Source organism: Ursus arctos, unplaced genomic scaffold (assembly GCF_023065955.2).
Source record: "Ursus arctos isolate Adak ecotype North America unplaced genomic scaffold, UrsArc2.0 scaffold_32, whole genome shotgun sequence".
NCBI classification, from domain to species: domain Eukaryota; kingdom Metazoa; phylum Chordata; class Mammalia; order Carnivora; family Ursidae; genus Ursus; species Ursus arctos.
In genome coordinates this window covers 15,460,894-15,487,878 of record NW_026623008.1, presented here as the reverse complement: position 1 = coordinate 15,487,878, position 26,985 = coordinate 15,460,894, and the positions used below count along the sequence as shown (strand labels likewise).

General features: G+C 40.4%; 1 protein-coding gene and 1 pseudogene across 8 annotated transcripts in view; one reads left to right on the top strand and one right to left on the bottom strand.

Annotated features, from left to right (window-relative positions):
- Positions 1 to 26,985, top strand: part of USP48 (ubiquitin specific peptidase 48) — a 90,241-nt gene that overhangs the window by 29,487 nt on the left and 33,769 nt on the right. For 2 of the 8 annotated variants that reach the window (XM_026517121.4, XM_044390614.3), the window contains exons 4-14: positions 4,001 to 4,128; positions 4,714 to 4,838; positions 5,340 to 5,448; positions 7,511 to 7,644; positions 8,332 to 8,414; positions 13,472 to 13,651; positions 17,360 to 17,488; positions 18,698 to 18,847; positions 23,048 to 23,245; positions 24,390 to 24,504; positions 25,378 to 25,508. In XM_026517121.4, coding sequence (XP_026372906.1) covers positions 4,001 to 4,128; positions 4,714 to 4,838; positions 5,340 to 5,448; positions 7,511 to 7,644; positions 8,332 to 8,414; positions 13,472 to 13,651; positions 17,360 to 17,488; positions 18,698 to 18,847; positions 23,048 to 23,245; positions 24,390 to 24,504; positions 25,378 to 25,508 — 1,482 coding nt within the window. The remainder of the gene's footprint in view (positions 1 to 4,000; positions 4,129 to 4,713; positions 4,839 to 5,339; positions 5,449 to 7,510; positions 7,645 to 8,331; positions 8,415 to 13,471; positions 13,652 to 17,359; positions 17,489 to 18,697; positions 18,848 to 23,047; positions 23,246 to 24,389; positions 24,505 to 25,377; positions 25,509 to 26,985) is intronic. The other 6 variants (XM_026517122.4, XM_026517123.4, XM_026517124.4 and 3 more) reach the window with 6 other exon arrangements.
- LOC113268548 (60S ribosomal protein L23a-like) lies at positions 1,813 to 2,392 on the bottom strand (annotated as a pseudogene).

The following is a 26,985-nucleotide window of genomic DNA, read 5'->3' as shown; positions in this document are numbered from 1 at the left end:
AGTCTTTTGTCCTGATTCCCAAATACGCCGACTTCATTGATACCCTCTAAAATTGAGGTTAAATTCCCACTAACCTTGGCAAAATCAATCACCAATAACAGCTACACTCGTTTAGAGTGTTTTTAGACTGAATCAGTGTCAAACTATTTCCATTGCAGTTACTTAGTTTATTTCATGAACAGTATGTGGATTATTATTCCTGATTGATACTTTCTATTTAGAGATTATTCTCTTTAAGATGGAACTTTCATGGAATAAACCAGATTTTTCTCTTTCTCAAAGCTGAGGGATGGAGGGCAGTGAATGTCTGAGGTTACATAGGTCTGAGAGCTCCAAGTTGGGGACTTTGGCTCTTGCTTCCATCTGTAAATCCTGTGCTGTGTCTTATATGATCGGGTTTGGGCACATGCTCGTGTCTTTGACTCTGAGAGGGAATAGGTAGAGCCCTGTAGACAATGGGTAATGCTTTAGAGTCTTGGTCCTTGTTAATAGTGGTCTGCTTCAGAACACAGTGCTTACGGGGCACTTGGCTGGCTCAGTTGGTAGCGCATGTGATTCTCGATCTTGAGGTCATGAGTTAGAGCCCCACGTTGGGCGTGGAGCCTACTTAAAAAACAACACAGGGCTTAAAAAAAATTTTCCCCACCCCCCCCTTACAAATTCATAAGATTATTTCCCCAAAACTTTACTTTTATAGTTCTGAATATTTAAATCTAGATTAATAATATATTAAGTGTTTAAAGTAGTACGTATGTAAAGGATGACTAATGTAAAATGGATCCTTTTTGATTTTTAGTTATTTTGCTGAAGTATATATTTCCTAGTGAGATGACAGTTTCATAACAAGTGAAAACTAAATTTCTGTTTTATAAAATGATGTATCATGGCCTCTTTTGGGTATTGTGAGTGTAACGTGATCTTCAAAAAAATACATATTTTTAAAAATTTCCAAACACATGAATTTTTATATTTTACCAAAGGTGTTCCTCACCTTGTTCTCTGATAAGAGTGTGTATTTTCTGCTCCTATTTTAATAGGTACAGTGAAAGTGGGGTGGAAAGGCTTTGTGTTGGATTTGATGGGATCTGAGTTCTGCTTCCAGTTCAGTCACTCCCTTATTTTACAGATAGGAAAGCCACGGGCCCCTGGGTAGTACAGTTGGTTAAGCTTCCGAATCTTGGGTTTGGCTCAGGTTGTGATCTCAGGCTCATCTAGGATCGAGCCCCACGAGAGGTTCCGTACTTTGTGTGAAGTCTGCCTGAGATCCTCTCCCCCATCCCCCTGTCCCTCCTGCTCCGTCTCTCACTTTCTCTAAAATAAATATTTTTAAATTTTTTTTTAAAGGAAAGCCAGCAGAGGAGAGGTTATTTTATTACTATTTTTTAATTTTAAGAGAGAGAGCATGTGGGAACAGGGATGGGAGCAGAGAGAGAGAGAGAGAGAGAGAGACTCAGGCGGATTGCATGCCAAGTGCAGAGCTGGTTGTGGGGCTTGATCTTATGACCCTAACAGCCAAAATCAATAGTTGCAACCTCAACGGACTGAACCACTCAGGTGTCCCAGAGGAGGAGTTATTTTGGAGTTAAAAGTATGAAGTATCTAACCTGTAAGATAGGAGCGTTGGAGTAGACATAAATTTAGCTTTTAATGGCCCTCAAAGCCTTTGCACCCCAGGAAGTAAGATTTTTACATTTATTTTATAAACGAAATGTTGACCTACGGAAATTCACAGTTGGTAGTAAAGAGAAACCATTCGGAGTCCAAATAAGAGACAGAAACGACACAGTAAATTGAACAGAAAGAATAGGGAATTATTATTTTATACACACACACACACACACACACACACACATTAAGGTGTTTTTTTTAATGGTGAATTTATATTTGGACTTAGCCAGCTGGACTCAGTTTAGATGATCCCGATTTTGTTGGCAACATCCAAAGCATCATAGTCAGGAACCAGTCGAACATATGCTGCCTTTCCTCCATCAGGCCCGATCAAGGTGTTGACCTTGGCCATGTCGGTGTCCTAGAGCTTCTTCACAGCCTGTTTGATCTGGTACTTGTTGGCCTTGACATCCACAGTGAACACAAGTGTGTTGTTGTCTTCTATTTTCTTCATGGCTGACTTAGTAGTCACGAGGAAGTTGATGATGGCATAGTGGTCAGGCTTGTTTCTCCTGGGGGTGTTCTTCTGAGGATATTTGGGCTGCCTTTGGAGAGTCAGAGTCTTGGGTCGCTGGAATGTAGTGACATGCGGACCTTTCTTCTGCTTTTTTTGTGTGTGTGTGACTGTGGACGCCTTTCAGCACCGTTTTTTGACCTTCAAAGCCTTTACTTTGACTTCAGTTTTGGGAAGAGCAAGGGCCTCCTTCTTAGCATTTGGTGCCATCTTTGTGAAAGGGGTATATTAAGTTTTTTTGGATATTAAGGTGTTTCTTTTTTGTTAAGTAGTCTCTGCACCCACTGTGGGGCTTGAACCCCGAGATGGAGTCACATGCTCTACCAACTGAGCCAGCCAGGGGCCCTGGATTGTTTTTATATCCTACAAGATAGACTGTATTTTTAATTTTGAAAACATACATATATTACTGGAAGGTTTTTTTGAAGGGATTTTTTTAAAATTGAATTATAGTTGACAATATATTAGCTTCAGGTGTACAGCATAGTGATTCGACAATGACATATGTTACAAAATGCTCCCCAAGAATAGGGAATTATTAATAGGAAATTAGAGTAATGGGGTGAGTGGTTAGTAAGAATTAAAGAGGACTTGAAAAAATATAGGACTAGCAGATGTAGGGAGCAGTCACTACCCCCAGGGCAAAAAAAGAACACCCCAGGGGTCTCTTCCTAACCTTTGCTCAGGCCTGAAATCTGGACCTCTGGAGAATGCCCTGTGCAGGCTCACTAGACGGCTGAGAAGGTGCTGAGATGCTTCCTCCGTAGGGACCCCTACTTGAGACTGTCTACAGGGAGATCCTGGGTCTCATAGTAAGTCACCTGCGAGGGTGCTGAAGAGGTCATTTGTGAGGTGGTCATTCCAGAGGAAGTGCCTCACCAGAGGCAGCCTGCTTTGGCCACTGCCAGAGGTGGCGCTGCAGGAAACTGCTGGATGCTGTTGGCTGCAGGAGCCTGGTGGGGCCGGCACAGCTGAACCCTCCAGTGCCCTCTGCTGGCAAGACGTAGCCTTGCGCAGGCTGGTAAAGGAGAGGTGTTGGCCTAGCTGATCCGTGTTATCACAGTGAGTAAAGCAGGCTGGTGAAGCACAGAAGATAATGCTCGAGTCTTTTGGGGCTCTTGAGATCCACGTTTCCTATTTAAAATACCTTCCCGACACACTAAGACTTGCCGCTCTAAAATTGTAGGATTTTAAAATACATCATTATATTCATTCAAGTTTGAATTCTGTCACTTGCTTAACTTATGATAAGTTTACATTAATGAGATTATATTAAAATATTTTGCCATCTTACATGAATGGTAAATACAGTCTGTGGTTTTTATATTGGACTGAACATTTCAGTGTGATTTGACACTAGAAAGCTATAGTCACGGTAAGGCACAGTATAACTCTTTTTTTTTCTTTTTTTTTTTTTTAAGATTTTATTTATTTATTTGAGGGAAAGAGAGAGTAGCCAGAGAGAGCACAAGCCAGGGGAAAGGCAGAGGGAGAAGCAGACTCCCTGCTGAGCAGGGAGCCTGATGCGGGACTCAGTCCCAGGACCCTGGGATCATGACCTGAGCCGAAGGCAGAGGCATAACCACCTGAGCCACCCAGGCGCCCCGTAATGCATGTATGACTCTTGCCATGAGCCATGGCTGCCTCATTACTTCCAAAACAAATGTGATTACTAATTCGTTTCTATTAAAGCTTTAGAACTATAATAAAACACTAATATGCTGTAAATGTAAGGGTGCTTAATTATGATCTCATGTAAAGAAGTACATATTTTAAAGAAAAGTAGCAGTTTTCTAAAAACAACATGTTTTTTAACAGATTATGAGCCTCAAACAATTTGTGAGCATCTTCAGTACTTGTTTGCCTTGTTACAAAACAGTAATAGGCGATACATTGACCCATCGGGATTTGTTAAAGCCTTGGGCTTGGACACAGGGCAACAGCAGGTAAGAATCCTTAAATTCTATTGATCTTTTTTTTTTAAATTTATTTATTTATTTGAGAGAGGGAGAGGCAGCACAGTTGGGGGTGAGAGGCAGAGGGAAAAGGAGAGAGAGAGAGAATCCTCAAACAGACTGCCCACTGAGAGCGGAGCCCGATTTGGGGCCCAGTTCCAGGGCTCTGAGATCGTGACCTGAGCCGAAATTAAGAGCCAGACGTTTAACCTACTGAGCTGTCCAGGTGCCCCAGAACCTTTGTTTTTGTTTTTTAAATATGAAAAGGTACCCAGGCGTTCCTTAGAATGTTTGTAGGAGGAAGTGAAATGAAAGGCTTTTTTAAAAATGAACTTTTTTCTATGTTGAATTAGAGCATTTATTTAACTGTCCAGCATATTACACATTTTCCTTGATTCCATTTCTGAAAACTCACATGTGAGTACAAACTGATTCAACATAGCTCTAGTCCTTATTTGAAAATGCTAAGTTCAAAATAGAGCTAGTTTCTGGAACATGTCACTTATTGCTGTTTGTATCAGAAGTTGAAAAGCAAGGTGTGGTTTTTCTTTTTATTAATCCAAACTTGCATTGTAGGATGCCCAAGAATTTTCAAAGCTTTTTATGTCCCTTTTGGAAGACACTTTGTCTAAGCAAAAGAATCCAGATGTGCGGAACATCGTCCAACAGCAGTTCTGTGGAGAATATGCTTATGTAACCGTGTAAGTGTGTTTCAGCTTTCCCACCATGCATTGTCTTCTAAGACTGGTACTCACACGTTATCTGATTTTCAGTTCAGTTCCAAGTTACAGCTTTCATGGGCCATGATGGGGCCAGTAATATTTATAGTAATTCCTTTCCATGGGAACATGTAAACAGCTGACGTGGTAGATGCAGTTGAACCCATTGAGATATTGAGAGCTGTGTGTGGTTGAGCTCTCACCGTGCACTTTATGGCTGTGGTGTGAGCTCAGAGAGGGAGATTGGAGCCAGTAGAATACTGAAAGTGAATGTAAAAATGCCTCTTGAAATTTTTCCTAATCATAAACTACATGGCTCACCAATCACTTCCTGTTTTTTATTTTTAAGATATAGTGTAAATAATTTCTATGAAAGAAAAACAAGGTAATAGATGCTTCTTTTCATAGTTCTAGAGTGTAATACAATGGAACTGGATTGTTTTCCCACTCTGATCTTAATTTTATCGCTCTGTTTTGTTATAGTTGCAATCAGTGTGGCAGAGAGTCTAAGCTTTTATCAAAGTTTTATGAACTGGAGTTAAATATCCAAGGCCACAAGCAATTAACAGATTGCATCTCAGAATTTTTGAAGGTATTCGAATTTTGGCGTATATGTTTCTGCTCATTAACCGTTAAATACTACTCTGAATGTTTTTGATTTAATGGCTAAATTCATTATTAGCCTTTTCCACATATGAAGTGTCTGTTTCTGTAACGATCTGGGAGAATCTTTGTAAATTTTAAAGTGCTGAAGCAGGCTCTGCAAATAATGTGTTAAAATAATTGGGGCTCTTTCCGTTATTTTACATGTAAAGTTACGTGTTAAACCTTGGATGATTAGGGGTGGTAGAGTGTTTAAGGAAATCTAAACTCTACTACCATCTGGTTAATTTCATTTAAGGAGAACTACAAGGTGTGGAACGCACATCACTATGATCATTCTTCAGCCCCTCTGCTCCGTATCTCTTCTTGCTGTGTATGTGGATGCATGTGGAGGGAGGGGAGGGGCTCCCTTTCATTCTGAGTTGGGAAGGCTGCTCGGGGAAACCTTTGTACCAAGTGGGAACAAGCACATGGCATAATAGACGAGTTCATCCTATAGCTTAAAATATTTTTGTACCTTTTTCCTTTCTTAGCCTGCTTCAAATACTCATTTACTGAATTCATTCAGCTAGATACTGCTGGAGTGCTTTACTGTGTTTACACACTGATTCAGTGCTTGGTGATAACCCTGGCGGGCGAAACCGAAAACTTTTGCCTTGTAATGTAGTGGTGTGGGGACTGGGGACGACAGTAAAATATGCAGTGTGTCACCTAGAATAAGTACTAGAGAGAAAAATAAATCTGGGAAAGGGGATGGAGAATGTGGTAGGGATGAGAGTAGGGTTGGTTGCAGTTAGAAATAAAATGATGGAAGGTGAAAGAGTGAGCCATGGAGGAAATGGGAGGAAGTACAGGGCTTGAGACAAGAATGTGCCTGGTGGCTTGTGGAACAGCGAGGTCAGTGTAGTTGAAGTGGATAAGCAAGGGGAGAAAGATATGTAGAGGTAACTAAGGATCATACCCAATGGACCCTGGTGGGCCTTGGCCTTGACTTTGAGTACCGTGAGATGCCATCGGGGGATGGTAAGCATAGAACTACATCGGTTTGAACAGGATAGTTCCGGGTGCTGTCTTGAGAATTGCCTGAAGGTGGGGCAGGGGCAGGCAAAGGATTGATGCTGGCTTTGACCAAGGATCATCTGAAGAGGTGATAGTAGTGTTGTTTGGATTTTCGATGTATTCTCAAAGGAGGGCTGATACCCTTTGCTGACTGGACATGGAGAGAAGGGGAGGAGTCAAGGATTACTAAATTTTGACCTGAGCGCCAGGTAGGATGGAGTTTCCAAAATTGCTCTGGGAAGGACTGTGGGAGGAATAGGCTTGGGAGAGAGATTGGGAGTTTGCTTTGGGGTGTGTTAGATTTGAGACATGTGGTTCAGGGGTTTTAGGGCTGGATAAAATCAGGATTGAGAGAGATGAGGACCGAGGACTGAGCCTTCAGCCATTTCAGACACAGGGAATCAGGGAGATAGGAGGAGCTGGCAAAGGATGCTGAGTGGGAGGACTGGCCAGTGAGCTAAGAGGACGTAACAGGAAAAATTTAAAAAGAAACCACTAAGCTATACCACTGAATTTCCCAAGATCTTTTAGCTTTATCTCGTCCGCATGATTCAGCAGTTTTAACTGTGTGTGTGACTATGTATGTGTGTGTCTGTGTATGATTTTGTATATATGTAGTTTTGTGTTCTCGTGCCCATATGTAATCTTAAATTAATTTTGTTGCATCAAAGTACATACAATTTTTTTCCCGTAGAGAATCTACTTCCTTAGATTTCCCAGAAGTGGGATTATCAGGACAAAGTGTCTTTGAGGATTATTTTTAAAAATCATACATTTTGGAAAGAGGCACAATTTTAAATCACCGTATGCAAATTAATATCACTGCTAAGTCGTGCCTTTTCTGTGTCCTTCATTACTTGGAGTGGCTTGATCGTCAACAGGTGGGGGGGCTGTTACTTGAAATTATGCTATATACGTCAGAGATTTGATCACTTTTTAAAAATCTTTCCATCTTCTAATTTTTTTTTAAGTAATGTCTTGTTTCTGATCAGGAAGAAAAATTAGAAGGAGACAATCGATACTTCTGTGAAAACTGTCAAAGTAAACAGAATGCCACAAGGAAGATCAGACTGCTGAGCCTTCCCTGCACCCTGAACTTACAGCTGATGCGGTTTGTCTTTGACAGGTAGGTTCTAGGAGCAGCCCTGTCTGTTGCTCGTTGGGGACTCGTGTGTGCAGGTTCTGCCATAGACAGGTGAAGTCCTAGAATGCCTTTACAGTTGGAAACTCTGGCTTTGGGAATGAGAGTTGTAGGTGGGACCTACCGTTTTGGTTTTATCACAGTTCTTAAGGAAGCCAGCCATATCTGAGCGAGGACTAGAAAAGTAGGGAATCCTTAGCTTTATCCTATTAATTATTAAACACTGCAAAGGAAAACAAACATGGGTAAGAACTGAATTATCTTGATGTTCTGTATTTTTGAATAAGAACTAGAGTAAACTTCTACTTATTACAATCTTCTACCCCACCCGACCCCCATGGGAATATATCTTTGATTTTGTAATTAAAATAAAGGCAATGTTTGCACATGCGCGTTACTTCTATGAAGCAGGAGCGTCTGTGGTTCTCTCGTGATTATATTAAAACTTCTGAACATAAGTTCGGAATCAGTACTTTAAATTCATACTTCTAACTTCTTCTTTTCCGCCAATTGTAAGACAGCATTATGTTGATAATCGTACAAATTTTTGAGCAAGATTGCTGAGTGAAACCTACCTAGGTACCATTGAGTTTATTAAAATAGCTGGTAGAGCTTATACATTGTTTTATGATTGTTTTACATATAAGTATAATTAGCTTTCCTCTTGGTTAGGCAAACTGGACATAAGAAAAAGCTGAATACCTACATTGGCTTCTCAGAAATTTTGGATATGGAGCCTTATGTGGAACATAAAGGTAATATTTTTACCGAGCAGTGATCATTGTAATGCTCAGAGACTGTAACTTGTGATCAGCTTGTGATGAATACAGAATAGCATTTGATAACTATTCTCTGCTAACTCTTGTCTGGGAACAAAGGCTTTTTAGGCGAGCCGAGATGTTACTTTCATTTTCCATGAGTAAGTACACTGCAGAGATTAGATGGTTCATCAATACCTACAAAAGAATAAAAGGGGGAGAAGGTATTTTACTGTCTGAACCCACGCGTGGTCCCTTCGTGTCAATACCATGTCTGTAGTTCCTCATAAAATGAAGTCTCTCTGAGTTGCCTCCATTCGTGTTTTTTTTTAACTTTATCAAAAACTCTGGGTGGCATAATCCCAATATTTATGCTGTAATTCTCCCTGTCTGTGATGACTGATGAGTTCCAGGATGCTGTGACATAGTATCAAGAAGAAGTAATTTACAACACCTGTTCCTTTTGGTTGTCGTCACCTTACCATACAGGGCGGTGCTTGATAGAGAGAAAAAATGTGGCCCTTTCGTGTCTCTTGCCCTGACTGGAAGGACTGTTTCCCTTCCTTTCTCAGCTTGATCTTACTATTTATTAAATTTTTAATATAGAAATTATATCATCATTTTTGTCTCTTTCCATAAAAAGCTTCTGGAGGCAACTTACAGTAGCAACAAGCCCTAAAAACCTTTGAAAGAAACACTTGGGGAGGTTGGGGAATGATGTTAAGTATTTCAGCTTTAAAATGTGTGATGTTCTCAATGCTGTGGTTTGAAATTTGCACTCGGTGGAGGAGGCAAACGGCTGGAGACTTGGCCCCTGGGCTTGGTTATTATTATATCTGATTGAATAATAAACTTCGCTGTAGTTCACTTTCTGTAGTGATTTGCTTCCTGCCTGCTTTGTTCAGGTAGTTGTTTGAAATTAGAGATGTCTGCTAGCTTAGTGGTGTCTCAGGGGCCAGAAACTTAGATGTAAAATTAGCACTTTCCTTAACTCCACTGCATGATTTCAAATAGTTCTTATTATTGTTACTAAGCTTATTATGTATTTGTCCAATTTGTACTGTAAGGAAAATAAGATGATTAGGAAGTAGACATGGTAGGTCAAAAAACCTGTAGAAATGTTTAAATTTAGTGTCTTTGTTGACTAAATGTAATAAACTTTTATTTTTTTTATTTTTAAATAATTTTTTAAAAGATTTTATTTTTAGATAGAGCTTGCAGTGGGTGGGAGAGGTAGAGACATGGGGTTCATTCCCAAGACCCTGAGATCATGACCTGAGCCAAAATCAAGAGTCAGATGGACGCTCAACTGAGCCACCCATGCGCCTCTAAGATTTTAAGTAGTCTCTACACCGAACATAGGGCAGAGTGTGCAGCTCTTGATCTCAGGGTCATAAGTTTGAGCCCCACATTGGGTGTGGAGCCTACTTAATTGAAAAGACAGAGAAGGGGCACCTGGGTGGCTCAGTTGGTTGAGCGTCTGCCTTCAGCTCAGGTCGTGATCTCAGGATCCAGAGATAGAGGAGTCTGCTGCTGCCTCTCCCTCTGCCCCTCCCCTTGGCTCCTTCTCTCTCTCTGTCTCTCAAATAAATAAATGATACCACAAAAAATAATTAAAAAAATAAAAAACAGAAACAAACAAAAAAAACCTGTAATTCTATCGCCCAGACTGCCAGTATATATATTTTCCTATATTCTAATTGATACATGTCTGTACACACATATCCACATAAAGCTGAGAAGATAGATCTAAAAGATGCTCTTTTTTTTTTTATTTTTTTTATTTTTATTTTTTTAAAGATTTTATTTATTTATTTGACAGAGATAGAGACAGCCAGCGAGAGAGGGAACACAAGCAGGGGGAGTGGGAGAGGAAGAAGCAGGCTCATAGCGGAGGAGCCTGATGTGGGGCTCGATCCCGGAACGCCGGGATCACGCCCTGAGCCGAAGGCAGACGCTTAACCGCTGTGCCACCCAGGCGCCCCAAGATGCTCTTTTTTTAAAAAGGAGAATTCACTTGTTTCTTTAAATCGTGCACCTACAGATCTACATGGATCTGTAAACCAAGGGGTTCCTGTTCCTTGAACCTTTAGCACCTGACTGACTGAACGGCCATATTTTGGGGGGGATTTTAATAGTCTTGTAGGTCACGTTGAAATTTGGGAACTGACTGAAATTCACGGAATTTCCAAAGAAACCAATTATATTTAAATACAGTTAGCAAAACACTAAGACAACCTTATGATCCAATAATACAGGTGCGCATTAAAGAACAGGTCCCACTGGCTGTTTTAAACTACCAGAATTCTGAAGTTGTTAGTATAATGAATGGATGCGTGTAAATTCAGGTGAACAGTGGTGTTGTGACATGAAAATTTTTGTGTTGTCTCTTGGTAATTCCGTCACGGTTACTGCTTCTACGAATTGTGTGGTTTGTTGTGACGATTTAATTTAGGGAATACTTCTGTGGTCTTGTCTTCACCCTCTCGCAGACACCCGACGGCGGGCACACCCTCACTCGTCCTGCCGTTGTCTGCACCATACGTGTTGCTCTATCCACTTATACCTTTTTATAATAAAATATAATGCATTCATCATAAGAGCCCAGAATACAAACGTGTGTGAGTTGCAGAATTCTCACAAAGTGGCCGTCTGCGTGGGCAACATCCAGCTCCAGAAACAAAACTTTCCCACGACTCCAGAGTCTTTTGTGCCCCTCCCACTAACAACCCTTCTCCGTCCCCCCAAATCATAGACATTAATCTGGGTTTTATGGCAGTCAGGTCCTTTATTTTTATTAATTTTTATTTTTTAATCAATTATTTTTTGCTTTAGTGTTTCACAATGTAAGCTTGCATTCCTAAACCTTACAGTTGAGTTTCCCTGTTTTCTCCTGGGACAGTGCGGGGTGAAACCTAACCCATGACGAAGTCTTGCACCGTCTGCTTCCGCTGCGCCCTCATCCGGGTTCTTGCTGGAGCTAGGCGGAGAAGGCCCCGTCATACGTGTGTGTCTGTCTGCCTCTCTAGCTTTTCATTTTGAGGAATTTCAGATTTATACCAAAACACTGAATCCCAGCCTAGATCTTTAAACTGGATCAGTTAGTACAGTTACCCTTAACGTAAATGCCGGTACTTCCTCGGATTCAAAATTGCATCACTTTTTATGGTTCTCTGTTACTTGACCCGATAGATCTTCTTTCCTTCCTTCCCTTCCTTCCTTTCCTTCCCTTCCTTCCTTTTTTTTTTTTAGATTTTATTTGAGAGAGAGCACAAGCAGGGGGAGCAGCAGAGGGAGAAGGAGAAGCAGGCTGCCTGCTGAGAAGTGAGCCTGATGTGGGACTCAATCCTAGGCCCCTTGGGATCATGACCTGAGCCGAAGGCAGATGCTTAACCGTCTGAGCCACCCAGGCGCCCCTGAATAGATAGATTTTCAAGCTTCTCATTTCTTGAAACATAGAAAGCCTGGTTTTGTAATCCATGACTGATGTTGGAAGATTATGCGGGCTGATTTTTGCTCTCTGGGTGGGTTCTTTTAATGTTGCTGTGTTTCTTCTGTACTTGGTTATCTTTGATTGCATGTTGGTTATTGCATATGGAATTTTTTTTTTTTTTAAGATTTTATTTGGGGGAGAGGGGGAGAGAGAGAATGAACAGTCGGGAGGGGCAAAGGGAGAGAGAGAGAAGCAGACTCCCTGCTGAGCAGGAGACCCTCTGTGGGGCTCCATCCCAGTACCTGAGCTGAAGGCAGACACTTAATGGACTGAACCACCGAGGCGCCCATATCCTAGTGTTTTAAATTATTTTCAGCTTGGGTGGTTTAGGTGGGTGTTGATCTGTATCACTGAATCCCCCACTGAGCTTCAAGAATGCAGCGGCTTTGTCCTTCTACTCAGCTGCCGTACCCTGTGTTCCTACAAGTGTGCGGCATGTTTGTTGAATGAGTGATTGGCTCTGCCTTGTGACTCACCTCTTGACGTTTGAAGGAAGTTACGATGATGAAATCGTCAAGGATATGTGCACAGATTTTTTGCCACAAAGGTAGTAATTATTGTTTAACGTTAATAAAATGCTTCCGGTTTAAATGTCCATCGGTATGGGAGTGGTTCAATACATTGTGGTACATTACGATAAATTTCAGAACAGTGTTTAATGATGTGAGAAAGATGTGAATGATTTGTTAGAAAAACCTGCAGGTTTCATTTTTAATAGTGGTTATGTTTGTATTGTGGGGTTGCTAATGAATTACTTGCTTTCTCATTTTTAATAATGTGTAGAAGTGATGTTTCCCAGTACATAAATAATTTCCCCCATAATTTGTTTAGAAGATTTTTTTCAAATTATATCTGGAAATGTCAATATTCATTCATTCATTTAATGTATGGGTAAAGTCTTCTCTTGCATAAATCATGTGCATAATATATAGACTCTGACTTGTCTTTGGTTATTTCAAGTGAAATAAATAGGAATTTTAAAATACGAAGAAATCTCAGTGCAGAATCATTCTAGATTTTTAATGTTTTCTCTCCTGGTTGTTTCCAGTTATCTTGGCTTATTTTGGTAGCCATTTTTTTTAATGACTTACCTCCAGTTGTTCCTAAAACATTTTTCTTCTTTTTTTCCTAGAAACAATAGCTTTTTAGTTTCACACTCCTACCTGGTTAGTTTGTGTAAGTAATTTTATAACAAGAATACAAACAGTTGATTCTTGGAAGGCGTACAGCTCAGCCAGTTTGCAGAGGGGCAAAGCCTGCAGCAGAATAGCTTTGTAATCCTGACCTGGGTGCCCAGAGTGCCAGAGCTTTCTTTCCATCTGTATATTTTGCAGAGAAAATGGAAAACTAATGCAGTGAGCAGCTTAAGACGTGTTTACTACATTACTTCGTAAAACTAAATTAAAAAATCTTAGGTGACGTGTATTTTGTTGTGTTGTTTTGTTTTAGGGGACATGTTTTGAATTCTCTGAAAACCGTTTTAATCATTACAGTTCAGACTCAGGATATAAGAAGAAATACTGTTCTGCAAACTTTCACTTTCTCCCTTCTCTTTTTCCAGGTGGGTCCTATGTGTATGAACTCAGTGCGGTCCTTATACACAGAGGAGTGAGTGCTTACTCTGGCCACTACATTGCCCATGTGAAAGATCCACAGTCCGGTGAATGGTATAAATTTAATGACGAAGATATAGAAAAGATGGAGGGGAAGAAATTACAACTAGGGATTGAGGAAGATCTAGGTAAAACCTTTAAGTTGTGAGTGCCCTTTTAAAATATAAATTTTTCTTTTTTTTCTTTTCTTCTTTTTTTTTTTTTTTTCTTTTCTTTTTTCTTTCTTCTTTTTTTTGAAACTGGAGATCTTTGTGATAAATTCTTATGGTCCAAGATTGGGTTCTGGGTTAGCAAGGATATTTGCATTTCTTAAACACACATAAAATCTCTGAACATCTTTTGTTAGCAATGCCTGAATTTTAAAAAAAAGTTTTTTTCCCCCGGAGATGGTTTCAGTAATGTTTTCAGTGCAGTTTGAAGGCAAATATTCAATAACCAGTTTAATTTTGGGTAAGAGGGGATGGAAAGGGGAGAGGGTAGCAGGTATTAAGCTTAAAACGATGAATAGTAGAGTTAAAGTAGTAGGATTTGTAGTCCTTTTCTTTGTGTTAGGAGATTTATGTTAGGGAAATAACTCTAGCAGGGGACCATTGCTGTGAGAACAGTGCCTACGCCTTCCTGTGAAGTATCTTTTCCCTTCCCTGGAATGTGAGCAGGGCCTCGGGGGGGGGGGGGTAAGCTGCTTGCTGTTTTGTAGTGATGAGTTCTGCCATTGAGAGTACTTGGTGAATAGCTGTTATCACGTCCATGTTCTTGGGCCGGAGTGCCCCCTTATTCCCTACAGAAGTGAATGGTTCTTCCAGTAGGAGGCATCGCGGCTGAGCTTCTCATCACTTTATTACCGTGTGTGTCATTTTGGGGTGAGGTTTGGACTGTGGGGTCTAAATAAGAGAAAAGATTGGGAATAGATGTGTGTCTCCTGCCATTGTTCTTTCTTAATGAATCAGAGCCACTTTCCCAAGGTGTCAGGAGAATGGCCGTTGGAGTTGGCTTGTGAAGCATATGGGGAATCTTTCCGTGGGTGGTTAAATGGGACCAGGTTTTTGTAATTTAGAGAGAGAGTTTCTATTTTTAAATCACATTTAGGTGTTTATAGATAGGTATTCAACTATGTTACTCCCACTTTTAATACTGCGGTTCTTAACATTTGCCCATATATATATATATATATATATATTTTTTTTTTATTAGACTCTGGGTACAAAACTGAGAATGTGGCTTTAACTGTTCTTTACTGAGGTTTATTTGATTTGTCTTAATTTTAGTCAGAGTATTGTAGGATTAAAAGCATTGCTAAGGCTGTTTTGTTTATCTTCTACATATAGACAGTCCTAAATTTTAAAATAGTTCAAGAGAAAGAGACTCCACCCTATCAGGATCCCATCCCAATGTTTTAATACCTCTCACTGCTGTATGCAATGTACATGGCAAATTTCATCTGTTTGATCAAAAATAGAAATTCCATGAGTCACTTATTCTTGTATTCTATCATGAACTTCTTTGAATTGGTTTATATTCCATCTCACACAAAATGTCGAGCATGTTGGGGCGCATGGGTGACTCATTCAGTTGAGGGTACAGCTCCTGATTTTGGCTCAGGTCATGATCTCAGGGTTTAGGATCAAGCTCCGCATTAGGCTCAGCGGTCAGTGTGGATTCTGCTAATCCCTCTTCCTCCCTGTGTTCCTCCCCCTGTTCCTCCCCCTGTTCCCTCATGGGTGTTCTCTCTCTCCCATAAATAAAATCTTTTTTATTTTTTTAAATTTATTTTTATTTTTTATGTTTTTAAGATTTTATTTATTTATTTGAGAGAAAGAGACAGCCAGCGAGAGAGGGAACACAAGCAGGGGGAGTGGGAGAGGAAGAAGCAGGCTCCCAGCGGAGGAGCCTGATGTGGGGCTCGATCCCAGAACGCCGGGATCACGCCCTGAGCCGAAGGCAGATGCTTAACGACTGCGCCACCCAGGCGCCCCTTGCACTAAATCTTTAAAAAAAAAAAAAATAACAAACATGTTAAATCTTAATACGTTTTAGTTAGAAATGCCCGACCTCCTCTTTACACGCTCCTGACATTGTTAATTCCCTGTAGTGGTAGTCTTCAAACTTTTTGTCCTGTGTTCCCTACAAGAATATTGAACAAAGTTGTGTTCCTGAACGTTTTATTTTTTTGAAGATTTTATTTATCTGAGAGAGAGTGCCTGTGGAGAGAGGTGCAGAGGGGGAGGGAGAGAATTCCAAGCAGGCTCTGCATGCAGCCCAACACAGGGCTCAATCTCAACCCCCTGAGACCATAACCTGAGCTGAAACCAAGAGTGAAGTGCTTACCTGACTGAGCCACCCAAGTGCCCCTCCCTGAACATTTTAAAATCTGATATTTTTTATCATAATTTTAAGTAGCTACAGATGATGTGATTTCTGACAAATAGTGAAACTGCAACATCACTCTTTTAAGAGAGTCCAAATGTAATTAGTAACATAGTACCAACTTTTCAGAGACAAATGTATGGATGGATCTTTCTTTAGAGGAAGACATTTTTTAACCCTTACCCTTTCTCCTGGTAGTATTTACATTATAGCTGACCATATGGGATTTTTTCCTAATGGAATATACTTAAGATTTCTGTAACCATAAGTCTCTAAATAGTTCGAAAGTTCTTTTGGATTGAGCTTTTTAAAATTATAAATATCACCTCATACTCGATCAATATAAGTATATTAATAAACTTTTGAATTAAACACAAAGCAAAATTTTATTGTAAACATTTCTTCTAATGACATGGCTAAAACTTTTAATCTCTGGGTGAGAGGTTATGTCTTTCTTTCGTTAAAGTGGGAGGATAACTGAGAGAGGAGAGGCAGAAACCATGAGTGGAACCGCAGTGTGGAGGTGGGTTGATTTTAGAAAAGAACATAGTGAATTGAAGATCTGGTCATTGATTTCCCCAGAACTAAGCAGGATCTCACCCCCCTCCCCCAGAAGGTTACCCTGGCATCCTCAGCACCATTTTGAAGATCACGTTCATCTGATAGACTTGACATTCAGAACACTTAATGTTTCTACTTGCTACTGAATTCACAGATACTAGTGGCTAATCTTTATGCTCATTACAATAGCATTTCATTTTAACGAACATGCCATTTTGTTAAGTTTTTATTTTAATTCCAGTTAACCTACAGTGTTACCTTAGTTTCAGGTGCACAGTATAGTGATTCAACATTTGCATCATTCAACATTTGCATCCGACACCCGGTGCCCACCACACCAGTGCACTCCTTAATCCCCACCACCCATTTAACTGATCGGCCTACCCTCTCCTCTCTGGGAACCGTCTGTTTGCTAAAATAATCTGGATTTATTTTTATAATCCAAGACCAACATTAAAATAAACTCGTTGCAGTAGTACCTTTTTTCTGCTTCTAGGTTTGTCTTCATGAAAAATAGTACTTAACCATCTTTTAAAAATGGAATATGGTACACAAGGGGGTAGGGCATAAACCTGTTTAAATATTCAGACATCCAACAAGCATCCTGAATTTGTATTGCCGTTTAGTGTTCTAGATCCCTGTTAAAGTATCTTAAATGTGAGGGCGCCTAGCCAGTTGCTAGGGCATCTGGCTTGTGGTCTCGACTCAGGGTTTGATCTCAGAGTCATCAGTTGAAGCCCTCTGTTGGGCTCCACACTGGATGTTGACCTACTTAAAAAATAATAAATAAGTATCTTGAATGTGTATTTGTAAGAATTGTGTCCCGTGGCCCTTCTCCTGCCCCTCCCCTGCAAAAGCATCAACTGACCATAGACATTCTAATTTAGTTACCTTTTATTCCTCCACCTCAGCAGAACCTTCTAAGTCCCAGACGCGTAAACCCAAGTGTGGGAAAGGAACGCACTGCTCTCGAAATGCGTATATGTTGGTGTATAGACTACAAACTCAAGAAAAAACCACCACAACTGTTCAGGTACCAGGTGAGCAATTTCCCAAGATGATAGAAGGCAAGTACTGTAGCATACCGGCGCTCACAGGAAATCACTGCTTTAATTTGTCAAGATAGGTTCATTGCATATGGTAGATGTTGATGAAAGTAGATATAATCACAAATTTGCTTTAAAGTAGTGAGTTTTAGGGCATCTGGGTGGCTCAGTTGGTTTAGCATCTGACTCGATTTCAGCTCAGGTCTTGATCTCAGGGTCATGAGTTCGAGCCCCGTGTTGGGCTCCACATTGGGCATGGAACCTACTTAATAAAGTAGTGAGTTTTGGGGGCACCTGGCTGGCTGTGTTGTGGGTTTGAGCCCCATGTTGGGTGTAGATTACTTCAGTATTTATTTATTTATTTGAGAGAGAGTTGTTGGGGGGGGGGGTCTCCTCCTGAGAGGAAGCAGGGACGAGAGGGAGAGAATCTTCGAGCAGACTCCCGGCTGAGCAAGGAGCTCAGTATCATAACCCATGAGATGATGACCTGAGCTGAAACCAGGAGTCGCACACGTAACCAGCTATGCCACCTAGGTGCGCCAAAAATGAATTCTTTAAAAAAAAAAAAAAAAAAAGTGAGTTTTCAAGCTAAAGGAGCCTTTAACGGAACTATTCCACTGACCCCTCCCCTCCCAAAGACAAGCAAAAACAGTTTAAATTCTATAGGTAAGCAAAACATGTATTTAAAGAGCCATTTGGTTTTATTTGGTTTAATTTGTAAAGCATACAAATGTGTTTTAGCCATTTTAATTAATTTTATAGATCATCTTTTTAAAAAGAACAGTTGTAGGCTGCCTGGCTGGCTCAGTTGGTAGGGCATGGGACTCTTGATCTCAGGGTCGTGATTTTGAGCCCCACAATGGGCGTAGAGCGTACTTAATTTAGAAGAAGAAGAGTTGCTACTGGCCTGAAGGCAGTCTTCAGTTGTCATTTTACCTAATACTGTCTGTGCTCTGTGGCATCCTCAATTTTGAGTAGTATTTCTGAGCCATTTGATGGCCCCAGTTGGCTGGTGACATCATGGAGACCAGGTCGGGCGTCACCCAGCATTATTCTAATGGCTGTTACCAGTTTTACTTTGCCATCAGGAGGAAGTTGCCACCAGAATCCTAGCCAGTATTTGGTATAATTCAGACGTTGGCATGGTTCTGTGTGTTTGAAAACAGGCAAGCGTTATTTTTTTGTCTTTTCTGTTTTGAATAGCCTTTCTTCAAGAGCTGGTAGACCGAGATAATTGCAAGTTTGAGGAGTGGTGTATCGAAATGGCCGAGATGCGCAAGCAGAGTGTGGACAAAGGAAAAGCTAAACATGAAGAGGTTAAGGAGCTGTACCAAAGGTTACCTGCTGGAGCTGGTCTGTAAGATATTCTGGGACAGCACTGTTGCCATGATGTGCCTTGTTTCTTTCATGTTCACAGATGTGTATGAACAGACTTGCCCCTCCCCTTTCCTATAACCACTCATGCCAGCTTAATGACTACAAACTGTGTAAACCAGCAATAATCTGATGTGTAGCATTCCATAGAATCTTCATTATCATGTACTTTTAAGAACGGGAAGCTCTTAATAAATTACAAGGTTTAGGTCAGCGCTCTGCATATATATATATATATGTGAGTCTTACAGATGTTTCTGTTCTGTGAGATACTAATTTGTTCTTAACAAAAGATCTGATTGGGTTACTATGGAAGCATCTCACTATGTTGTTTCCTTGCACAGTTTGTGCTCTGGCCGTATTAACTGGCATTCTTTTCTGAGTGCTATTTTTTACGATACTATTAGACTAATTTGAAATTTAATATCAATATTCTAAGAATAGGAGAGCTTTCTGCTGACCCCTAATTTCTTAAGAATTATCCCACGTGAGCCAGCCCATCCCTTTACTGTGTATGTTTAATGCAAGTTTACCTAGTGCCTCAGAAAGAAAACCCCAACTTTTCCAGGCTGCTATGCCATTAGTAATGATACACTGTCTTTGTCGTTTCATAGACAGAATTCCCCAGGCCCAATTCCTGCATAAAGAAGAGGCAATTTAATCCTAATTTTAGAAAATAAATACTCAAGCATAATTGTACTTGTGGCTTGTCTTTTTCATATCTTAATTTTGTATTACTGGTGTAACTTTAAACAAAAGATGAATATAAATTGCTAAATCTGTAAGAAAAGCTCTTAAAAGTTCTTTCTGAGCTACATCTTTGATTCTGACCTTTCTTTGTAACCTGTTCCTCTCACTCTGTCCTAAGGGTTGGGATTATTCTGAAGAGTTAGACTGACCTTAATTTTACTGGAAATGATTTGGAAATGAATATGATTCAAATCTCTAAATTTATTCAAAGGAGTTGAGACCTAGAAATCTATTTTTTGAACTGTATTCCCAGTTTCCTGCATTCATTAGACGAGAGAAGGGGACTTCCTGAATCTAAAGTAAAATGCTGTTTTTGAACCACTCTTTAAAACTACTGCGTGGCCCAGAGGTGTGACGTGTCAGGTTAACTAACACATACTTGCACTTCTCTTGGCTGTTTCCCACAGAACCAGTGCTTATGTTCTTAGAACATGTCTCTGTATCAGTACTTTCACCAGTTATGAACTTCATAATTTTCTTTTCCCATTTGCAGTAAACTTACAGAGTAGAAAATCTATGTTGTGCTAAAACGTTGAAAAATCCCAAAGCAGATGATTGTGGTTTTGTGCTGCCAATGCAAGTCTTTGTTATACATTTTCTAAATCCTCTGTGTGTTTGTGAATATATTTAAAGAAGAGTCACTTTACCTGAAGTAATAAGCCTCATTGGGAACACAGACCCTTTTGGTCCTTTTTATTAAAATAAATGCTCTCTAAATAATCTTAAATTTTATCTCTAGGTGGAGTGTTACAAATATTTTTGATGCCACAGTCTTTCCTGGACTTTTATAACTCCCCCCAAAGAAAATTCCTATGTTCAATCCAGGCATTAAAAAAAATAAAAATAAAAATAAATTTACGAGTAACTTTCACCAAAATGTACATTTCCTTCACTAAATATTTTAACAAGTGCTTTCCTGTTTTGCCAAATGCCGAGATTTTAAACACTTCGGTATCTCCAACTTGGCAAATAGAGTTCTCATTCCTTTTTGGTGGTTGATTACCATGCCTTTGGAAGGCGGTGCTCAGATGGTTTTTGGATCACAGTTCATAGAGAACCTGCCATGAGTCTTTGTCTAGAACAGAAGCATCTGCAGTATAAAGATATCCCAGAAGCAAATCTGCCTTAACCGTTGAGACTTGTGCTAGACCCAGGTCCTCAGGGATACTCTTGGCAGAGATTGATACCAAACTCTTTTTAGTAATGGAAATTGAAAATGAAAGAAAGAGAGACCTATGTGACCACAGTCACTCTTCCTCCGAGAGGTCCTTCAGCATACTAAATCTAGAAAATGGGCAGAATGAATAATAACGGTATTACATCAGAATCCCAGGCCCACTCTCTGCTCTCCTACTCCTCTTACCATAAAATCAGGCATTTTTCTAATTTTCATATCTTACATTTAATTCATGTGAAACTGCCCCAAACCAGAATACGCTTCACTTGGAAGTTTTCTGTATGACTCTAGTAGGGGATCGGAGCATGTCGTCTTGAACAGACTGCCTTTGAACCACGTTGTTGTCATAGCGGTCCCGGGCATGGCCGCCCTGGGCATCGAATCCCAGCAGACAGCCCTTGGCCAGCTGTGCTTTGTGCACATGCAGTTTTCCTAGATTCCTTTCCTTGTGAGGGTCTGGGTCCTTACGTGTATTCTTCCAGTTAGCCATAGCAGGTGTTGTCTGCTCTGCTCTGCTCCCCTCCCCAGCTCCTGGGGAAATGAGAACACCTGCCGAATTATTCTCGAATGTGGCTCTGTGTCACAGTTCTGTTTCCCCTCCTTTGATGGCCTTTAGATTAATGAAGATTTTAATCTACGTGACTGTATTTGGGAAAAGATGAGATACGCTCAAACTTTGATTTCCCTTTCTTGGGTAGAGGTCATTTGTCTTTGCATTCTTAAGATACCCAGTGTACTCTGTCCCTGGCAGATTAAACGTGATAATTGGCAAATAAAATTGGGAAGTATTTTGAATTTAACGAACCACGCCATTATATATTATAAAGTGCCACGACCATGGTAATCTATACTGAATGTTAAGGTCTCCTCTTTATATATTGTGTGAATGTATGATTAACTTTTCTATATCTCTTTTCTTCCAAAAAGCTCAAAATGCTTCACTTATCTTATCTTTTACATTCAACAACATCCCCGTGAGGTAGGTAGAAGGCAGGTATTATTACCTTCATTTTACAAATAAAAGACCTGAAGCATAGAGAGTTTAAGTGACTTGCTCAAGTTCAGTTTCTTGGTGGCAGAACTTGGATTAGACGTTGGTCTCAGCTTGCAGTCATGAGCTCTTTCTCTGCGGCTGCATTGGGGCTGACCGCTCGGAAGGCTCTCAGTTGGCAACGTACAGTCTTAGCACAAATAAGGGATGTGACGATGCCGAAACTTGGTTTTGTAAAAATTGAAATGTCTCAAACTAAACTTGAAATGGAAATTAGTTTTCTAGACTTGTAGTATAAAAGTGGTCAAAATGGGCTTTGAGTTGAATTGTCTATCCCTCAGATCTCATCAGCAGTAGTACATAATACAAATACGTAAATTCAATTTCTGTATGTTTTCTTCTATGTTTTATGCTGGGACTCACTGGAGATCTTTGTAAGTAATCAAAGCTGGCCCTTTGTCTTTAATTTTGACTTTTAGGGAACTCATGGACTCTGTTTTCCCAAATGAAAACTCAGTTTGAGGTGGTTTGGTTTTGTCTTAATTTTTGCAACTTCAAAATCAGTAACAATTGAATTCTAGTGTACTTCATCCTGAAACTTGTTTAAAATAGCTTACTTTCTTGAAATACACAATAATGTCATGAATAGCTCATGATACAGATTGGGGAGGGGAAATCAAATACGTTTTAATTGACATCAGTATCCTCTTGGATGGAGAAAAGTTCAGTGGTTGAAACTGGCTTATGAAAGTGTGGTTATAGCTGATGAGGTTATTCTAACTTAGAACTCAGACGTTTCATTTTCAATTCCATGTGTATATCACATATTGGTGAAAAGTGTTTATGAAAATCATTTATGAAATAAACATAATAGGGAATGAGGTTATGTGATTTGCGAGCTGGCGTGGAGCATGGCTTTATAGTTAACAGTCGTGGGTGTCCTGATCAGAGCTCTTCTGTGCTGTCAAGCAAGACACTTCTCTCTGTGGATGCCTCTTTTGTAGAATGTGGTTAATAATACCAGCCGATCTCATAGGGCACTGTGCCGATTCGTCCCTATCGTACACAGCTCCTTGAACTAGAAGAGGGGTAGTTAAATGGAGCTTTGTGTCACAGTCCTCAGACATTTTCCCTGAACAGTGATGCTTCTGATTCTGCTAACTTTGGACAGAGTTTGCATTGTCTTTTGAGGAAAATGAATGTATCACTTAGTCAAAAAGCTGTAAAAATACATAGACTCTTTCCTTTCCTATCTTCTCAGAACCCTATGAGTTTGTCTCTCTCGAGTGGCTTCAGAAGTGGTTGGATGAATCGACACCCACCAAGCCTATCGATAATCACGCTTGCCTGTGTTCCCATGACAAGCTCCATCCTGACAAGATCTCAATTATGAAGAGAATATCTGAATATGCGGCTGACATTTTCTATAGTCGATACGGGGGAGGACCAAGACTAACTGGTAATTCGGGGTGTCTTCTCTGCGTATGAAGTAATTCATGAAGCCTCACCCTGTGGTCTCTGATCATCTGACCCAGACTGTGCCAGCCGGTCCAAATGTTCTGTATGCTTGGCAGACAGGATTTGCTAACTAAAGAAGTTACGTAACACTATACATCGCTTTTCATTGAGTTTCCATGTTTTCCTCCCAAAGGAGACAGAATTTTCTTCTTTTGAGAAAACCATCTGGTAGTAATTTGTTACTTTGTTCAGTATACTCTTCAGAGTACTTGAACCTTGGTCTGGTTGATGGCACGTCTTCTGTAGATTGTTACTTAGCTTATGAATGGAAGCTGCCTGATTCTGCTTTGAATTTAGACCTTTAGATAATGACATAGTATCCATAGTGTCTTTGGTTCTGGTTGTCTCGCCTCAAAACATTTTTCTTTTTAATGAGCAACATAGGCCCCACCTCGTATCCATAGGTGAGTCTAATAAAAATTGTGTGATCACCCTCCCTCCTTTCCCAAATTAAATGCCGTTTTCTGAATGTGTACAACTTAGAGCATAACAACTGGCATTTTAACTGCATGATCCAGGCCTTCTCTTGTACACACCTGGAGTTTTGCTTTCTAAGTTTGTTTTTGATTCATGATCAATGAACTAAGCTGTGATAAGATCTTTCATAGAATCACATTTCATAGGATTCCTACAACTGTGAGTTTTAAATCGGCCCTTGGTGGGTTTTTTCCCTCTTTAGTGTTCCGTGTTTTGAAGTGTTCCAATATTTCATACTCGCATGAAGCTTTCAATTAACATTACATTTGTACTTGTCAGGTAATGTTGTCTCCCCCAACCTTAGAGCCTCAGTTATTTAACTCTTGTAAAACATGCATCTAAACCTTGGAGAATACTGTGCTTCATGGCATGGCCTGTTTTAGGGTATTTAGACATTTCATCTCTCATTGTTCTTTCTTTATGCAGATAAAAATTTGCTGTCTTGAAATCTGTATCACCTAAATAATTTAGGATATGTACCAGTTTTCTCTGTTGTCAAAATCGTGACTTTGCTTTAGAACTGTGTTCTGTGAAGTCCTGACACTTTGCTCACAGGTAATCTGCGTGTGAACGAACTCCCGTTTGCTCTCCCTCTCTCTCGCCTCTAGTGAAAGCCCTGTGTAAGGAGTGTGTGGTAGAACGCTGCCGCGTGTTGCGTCTGAAGAGCCAACTAAATGAAGATTATAAAACTGTTAATAATCTGCTAAAGGCGACGGTGAAGGGGTATGTTACACAGTGTTTACTGTTGATGATAAACCGAACTAGTTGGAAGAGGTAATAACCGAATGGCTCGTAATTTATAGACAGTAGGAGTTAGGGTTTTCGAAGGAAGAAGAGTAATGATGTGGATGACAGGGAGGTTGGATGTTTTCAAAGATGCCCAAAGCCGAGTCACCCAGCCTTTGGGACTGCATTCCATCCGTTAGAAAAGTAGAAGCAGAGGTGCGGAGCTGAGGTCTGACCAGACCAAGGCAGCGTGTTAGTGTGTGTTCATACGTGGGGTGTCCCTCTAGAGAGGCCGGAGTGTATTAACGCAGGGTACCCAGGGGAGCATCCTTGGCAGAAATACCCAGCAGACCTGGAGTCTGTCGAGTGCCGCTCCCTAGCGGGCCTCTGGACCCAGGAACCAGTAAGCTCGGATGGCATCTGTTACGGCACTTGTTACATCTGGGTTTAACTTCCGTTATATATTTTCCAAATAAAGATTAACCTAGCTCACTGTTTTTGGTCATTCTGCAAACAGCCTCATGACCCTTTAAATGTGTGTTTGTACGTGGACGTGGATGTATATACGTGAGGACCTGTACGTCTTTGGGAGTGGACGTCAAGGGAAGGAAAGTAGCCCGTTGAGTTGTGTTCGGCCTGAACATAATTGAGGAAGCAGGATAAGATTTGGGATAAAAGCAGCATCTGAGATACCCGCATTTCAGTAGCGAAGAGTGAAAATGGCCAAAACGTGGGAGTGGGTTAAAAAATCATGTGGACCGTAGCAGATTTGGAATGTTTGTAGTTCATTTTAGTTCATGACCCTCACACGTAAAGAAGGGCCGTTAGGAAATGTGCCTTGCGTGATTTCACGTGGTCTCTGTTCCGCAGCAGTGATGGATTTTGGGTGGGGAAATCCTCCCTGCGCAGTTGGCGCCAGCTCGCTCTGGAACAGCTAGATGAGCAAGATGGCGACGTAGACCAAAGCAACGGGAAGATGAACGGCAACACCTTGAACAAAGGTAGTGCGAAAAGTCTGTGTGTGCGTGCTCGTGGACGGCAGCGCAGAATTCCCACCCGTGCAATTTTAGGGGCCAGTTTTATTAAACCCGAAGCTCTCCGGTGTCTCGGAACAAATAAAAGATTGTTAAGTTACTGAAATTGAGCACGGGCTCAGCAGCTCACATGAGGAATTCCGGGTACCCAGGCATCCTTTTTGCTCCCGGTCTCTCTAGTTAATCACGTGCAGAATTCTTTTTAATTCTGCTCCGGGCTAAAATTCTTAAGAAAGGTGAGTCTGCCACCAGTCACATAGTATATCGTCAGCTCAGTATGTTTGGTTATAGACTATCTGCCACATTTACAGGCTGCCTTTGGCAAATAAAATGAGCCTGTGCTTCTGTGGTTTTCATCCAGGAGGGAAGGCAGCTTCTGAATAGCGTTTTGCTTATAAATTCTTCTCAGTTTTCTGAAGCTATGCTTTCAAGTAGGAAATTATGTTAATATAGGTCAGCGACTAAATTGAATTTTATAATCAGTGTTTCATAAGATACAAGGGGAATTAAGGCTCTAAAATTATTCGTAGGTTTAAAATGGAAGCTGGTGGTTTGATCAGTCTATTCAAGTACAATTAGTGACCCTGAAGCGATTGTCTCACCTAGTGTTCTTATCCAAATATCAGGATCTACGTACATAGGTTTTTAAAAATTATCCTTTGAATAACGTTAACATTCTTACTGAAATACTCTGAATTTTCTTGGTGGGGTCTTCCGATAAAACTACCTTTTAATTTTTTGTATATTTTTTTATTTTAATAAATGTACTATGATTTTTTTTTTGAAGGGTAGTTAACACAGCATTGTATTACTATCAGGTATACCACACAGTAATTCAACAAGTCTTAACTTTTTAAGAAAATAAAAACCCCAAAGCCACTATTTGTGGCTTTTTAACATTTTCAAATTTAAGAGTTTTTTTTTTTTGGTTAAAAAAATCTTTTTTAAGATTTTATTTATTTATTTGATAGAGAGAGAGACAGCCAGTGAGAGAGGGAACACAGGCAGGGGGAGTGGGAGAGGAAGAAGCAGAGGAGCCTGATGTGGGGCTCAATCCCAGGACCCTGGGATCACGCCCTGAGCCGAAGGCAGACGCTTAACCACTGAGCCACCCAGGCGCCCCTGGTTAAAAAAAATCTTGCTCTGCTATACAATTCATGAACTTAACTTTAGTTTCAGTGTTATTGCCCTGTCATTTAAAAACCGTATTTTTAGTAGCATCATGTGACCCAGTGTGTTAAATATTAACTTGGTGCTCTTTTAAGCTTCTTGATGTGTTAGTGGTCCTTTTTCTTTTCTTTTCTTTTCTTTTTTTAAGCTTTTAAGTAATCTCAACACCCAACATAGGGCTCCAAATCAAAACCCCGAGATCTGAGTCGCACACTCCACCAACTGAGCCAGCCAGGCACCCCAGTGATGCTTCCTTTTACGTAAAGTCAGATGC